At 38.6% G+C, this 4,324-nt stretch overlaps 1 protein-coding gene across 1 annotated transcript; it reads left to right on the forward strand.

Annotated features, from left to right (window-relative positions):
• Positions 1-442: 442 nt before the first annotated feature.
• LOC133733397 (uncharacterized) lies at positions 443-3,194 on the forward strand. The gene is made up of 5 exons (XM_062161027.1): positions 443-593; positions 990-1,513; positions 1,582-1,660; positions 1,976-2,287; positions 2,800-3,194. Exons 2-4 carry the CDS (start codon positions 1,052-1,054, stop codon positions 2,140-2,142), a joined length of 708 nt encoding a protein of 235 aa, XP_062017011.1. The 5' UTR covers positions 443-593; positions 990-1,051; the 3' UTR covers positions 2,143-2,287; positions 2,800-3,194.
• Positions 3,195-4,324: the final 1,130 nt, after the last annotated feature.

The following is a 4,324-nucleotide window of genomic DNA, read 5'->3' on the forward strand; positions in this document are numbered from 1 at the left end:
GAGCACTTATATTTCCTGATACAAAAACTATCTTATTTCTTCCCAGATTCTTACAAATTGCTGGTTCACCAGATGTTATACATACTGCTTCTGCTCTCAAAGATGAAATATCTCAATTGGAATAAGCCAAGAAGTTTCATGTTTCTTTATATGGCCAGGTCTCTTCCACCTTTAAAAATTGATGTTTGAGTATGTGGTTTATTAATCATACTATTTTCTGGATACTAATATGCATAATTGCTTGTCAACAGCCTGAAGTCGAGATTGCATCACCAGATGCTTCAAAGTAGGTCCTTTCAAATGTTTATTTGAAATCTCATGTTGATTATTAATTTAAACTTTCATTTTTCATTTAAGATTCCATTTTAGTTGCATCAGCATGAAGCTATAAGAATTTGTACTGTCAGGAACGAACTTTTGCGGGCTATGGACTTAGAGGCTTACAGCATTAAGAGGGGAATTAGCTGCAGCTTTTAGCAAGACTTGCCATGTTTCCTTCTCCTCTAAACCAATACCAGATCCAAGAGATCAATCGCCTCACTCTTGCCTACTTCATCGTCTCCGGCCTCGACCTCCTCCATGCTCTCCACTGAGTACGTCATCCCTCCTCCTCCATACGTTGCCGTTTAAGGAGTTCAGTTTTTTCATTCACTAATTAGAAGTTTTGATTTTATTAGTTTGAATTCAATTTTGATTTTATTAGTTTGTTTTTACCATCATTTGCGTATGTTTCATTTGCTCAAGAAAGGAAGTTTAAGTTTTTTACTTGTGTTTGATATTTTTGGTTTGGCTTTTGGTATGAAATGGTAGTATGTAGTAGTGTAACTAATTCAAATGGTTTTAATACAATATTGAGGTTGTGGCAGCAGATCATGGTGAAAGTATGATGGATAGGGATGAGGATTACAGTAGTGAAAGTGAAGCTGAAGAGGAAGAGGAAGTTGGAAAGCAAAGCAAGCCTGATTCATCTATGTTTTAGAGTATTGCAGGCAAGGCAAACTTTGAGAGGTTGGATCTGGAACCAGCTTTGAAAGCTCTCAAGGATAGGCTCATGACCAAGAATGTGGCTGAGGAGATAGCTGAGAAGCTCTGTGAATCAGTGGCAGCTAGTCTTGAGGGAAAAAAGTTGGGTTCATTTACAAGAATTTCTTCTACAGTTCAGGGAGCAATGGAAGAAGCTCTTGTTTGTATTTTAACTCCTAGGCGCTCTATTGATATACTGAGGGATGTGCATGCTGACAAGGAGCAGGGCAAGCCTTATGTTGTTGTTTTTGTTGGTGTCAATGGAGTCGGGAAATCTACTAATTTGTCCAAGGTTGCCTATTGGCTCCAGCAACATCAGGTCAGTGTTATGATGGCAGCATGTGATACATTCCGATCAGGGGCTGTTGAGCAGTTGCGTACTCATGCACGTAGACTCCAGATCCCTATTTCTGAGAAGGGATATGAGAAAGATCCTGCTGTTGTTGCAAAGGAAGCAATCCAGGAGGCCAAACTCAATGGTTCTGATGTGGTTTTTTTTTTTCCATCTGTACGTACAGCTTTGATATCAAGATTGTTTAACTGTTAATATGTTTCCAGGTGTGGGATGCAACTGCAGCTGATCCTAAATTGCTGGCCTTTTTGAAATCGTACAGGAATTTCGTACACATTGAATCTGGTAATTAGATCTACCTAGCTTTTCTAATTCTACTCTGGTTTAGATTAATCAGTGGTTCATGAATTATGAGATTCTGAGTGCATAACATGTTCACGAAGTCCCAAGAGCAAAATATATGCACATCTTTTCATAAACATTTTTTTTTTCAACAATAGGAATGCTTATAAACCTTTATGGCAGAATAATATTTTGAGTGTGTGGAGAGGAAGGCTGATGCAGAATGTTGGGGAAAATACGCACTCTTTAGTTTATACTTTTATGATAGTTTGGTAGCAACACTTACTCCAGTCACATTTATGTCTTTATTTATTGCAGGTCTTCACAAGAACTTGTTCCCCTTCCTTATTTTCCTCCTCGGTGGTTCTCAAGCTGCTTCTCTGAATTTGGTAGCTGATTATGATTCTTTGTTTCAATTGGTGTTAAAGATAGCTAGCTTTACATACCATTTTAGGAGTCCTTTTGTATATATGATATGGAGATGAACTTTAACATTTACGAGTTTAGATATTAATTTTTCTGAAGCAATTTCTTGCTTGTACTGACTGTTTGTATTCTGGCTCGTGTAATGACTGTTTATACTTTATACCCTGTATCTTGCAGGAAATGTCTAGCTGATGGAAGCCTTCTGTAAGTCATTACCTCCCTTGTACTTGAATGCTTTTGTTACTTGATATATTTGTTTAACAAAGAAGCAGACATACATGGTTATAATGATAATTTGATCTTTTGAATAATGGGGATATACCCTTGAATTTTCTTTTGGTGAAGAGGAATATACTTGAATAAAAGGTACAAGGATGTCTTGTTTGTTATTCTGTCCCATCTTCTGGACATGTACCACAAGCTATCTTGTGTGTTCATTCAGGCTTTAAGTCACAGAAAATGACACTAAACTTTCAATCAGAGGCCAGTTGGAGTTTAGATAAGGATTAGTTCTTCACAATTTTGGAAAGTCTGCTAGATCCGATTGGGGTGGGGGGTCTCAATTATCTCCTTTATTCTGGCCCAAACTGCTTTATCAGACTGGTTAATTATGACTTATTTATGGGAATTGAGTTTAGGTGGAGTTTGTTGATATGTAACAAGGTGTTTACTTTCTTGTTGATATGTATGTAATAAGTTTCTTGTTTGGTTAGCAGCAGTGAGGCAGTGATGGATTCTGAGAATGCTGTAGCTGCCGTAAATGTAAGTACTTGGAGCACCAAATGAGAATATTTGGCTGCTGTATAATTAACACAACAACTTCTTGTATTTGGAGCACTGCAACATCCTAGAACTCTTTCAATGAGGAAGCCCCATTACTGTTCTTTAGGCCATGGAGAGTGCCAATGTTATGAAGTGAAGCCTAATTTTGAAGACAAAAGCTAAGAAGAGCAGGAGATCAGTGAATTAGAACTTGACTTGGATTTTTTTTCTGTTCTCCTATTTTGTAGATACAATTAGCATTATCAGACCCATTTAGATTGCTATGGGATTATAACAACTATCTATTATGATTAATTTACTGTTCTTTTGGTCATTTTTCATTCCAGAATCTAAATCTTGCCATTACAACAACAATATATGAAAAAATATGTCGCCTGATGAGGATAATAGGTTGGAATCAAACAAAATTTCTACAATTCACACGACGGTTCTTATTGATATCATTGTTGGATGCACACAAAGACAACAAGTATTAGCAAAAACTATTGTCTCAGATGTCATAATACAATGGTTAGAGTTATATACGTCGTGTGAAAGCACACATTCATTGAATTTTTAAGTCATCACACCATATTTATTCTTAAAAACCGTGGTATGAATAGAAGTCACACTACGGCAAATTTCTAAAATCTGTGGTATGAATAGAGGTCACACCAAGGAAACTTTCTAAAAACCGTGGTAGGAACGGAAGTCACACCATGGCAAACTTTTGTCGACAGCTTGTCGACAGCATGTCGGCAGATCTGCCGACCCATCAGACGACGGATTTAGCTGCACACCGTCGACCCAATGATCGGTATACGACGGTTGAAAACCGTCGTCTGATAGCGTTTCATCAGACGACGCCTCGATAGACCACGGAAATGCAAAACGTGAGACGACAGTTTTAAACCGTCGTGTGAAGCTTTTTGTGTAGTAGTGACACCTGGGTTTCTGAGTTCATTCGCCTGGACTCCTGCTTCACCAGATTTTGATCGGGGATAGTCGGCAGTTTATGGCAGACCAAGTCAGGAGATAATCCGGGCATATCTTCATATTTCTCCTCGAAACAATCCTTATATTCCCGCAATAAATTGATGAGCCCCTGTTTTTCACCAGGCTCTAATTTTGAGCTTATTGCCACTTCTATTGGCTTCTCCTTACTGCCCAAATTTACCTTTTCTATAGGATCTCTAACCTTTGGTGGTGTATCATCCAATGCTGCTGGAGCCAATCGAATAGGCTCTTCTTCCTCCTCCTGATCGGAGAATTCTTCGTCGATGTATTCCAATGTCGCTACTTGTGCATAGGCCTCTTTTTCGATCAAATATGAAGACAATCTATCATACAAAGAATGAAAGGCCGCTACCTCTTCCTCTATGAGGTCGTGATCCATTAATTAACACTTGGAGATGGCACCGCATATCCAGGCCTTTCGAGGTCGTTTTTTGCGACCGCGAGCCCCCATTGTCCCAATTC

Source organism: Rosa rugosa, chromosome 2 (genome assembly GCF_958449725.1).
Source record: "Rosa rugosa chromosome 2, drRosRugo1.1, whole genome shotgun sequence".
In the NCBI taxonomy this organism is placed as follows: domain Eukaryota; kingdom Viridiplantae; phylum Streptophyta; class Magnoliopsida; order Rosales; family Rosaceae; genus Rosa; species Rosa rugosa.

Excerpts from the sequence above, each read along its gene's own strand:
- LOC133733397 (XM_062161027.1), top strand. The coding sequence starts at position 1,052 with ATGACCAAGAATGTGGCTGAGGAGATAGCTGAGAAGCTCTGTGAATCA. Across the intron at positions 1,514-1,581 it reads AACTCAATGGTTCTGATGTG|GTGTGGGATGCAACTGCAGC; the intron begins GTTTTTTTTTTT and ends ATATGTTTCCAG. Across the intron at positions 1,661-1,975 it reads TTTCGTACACATTGAATCTG|GTCTTCACAAGAACTTGTTC; the intron begins GTAATTAGATCT and ends TATTTATTGCAG.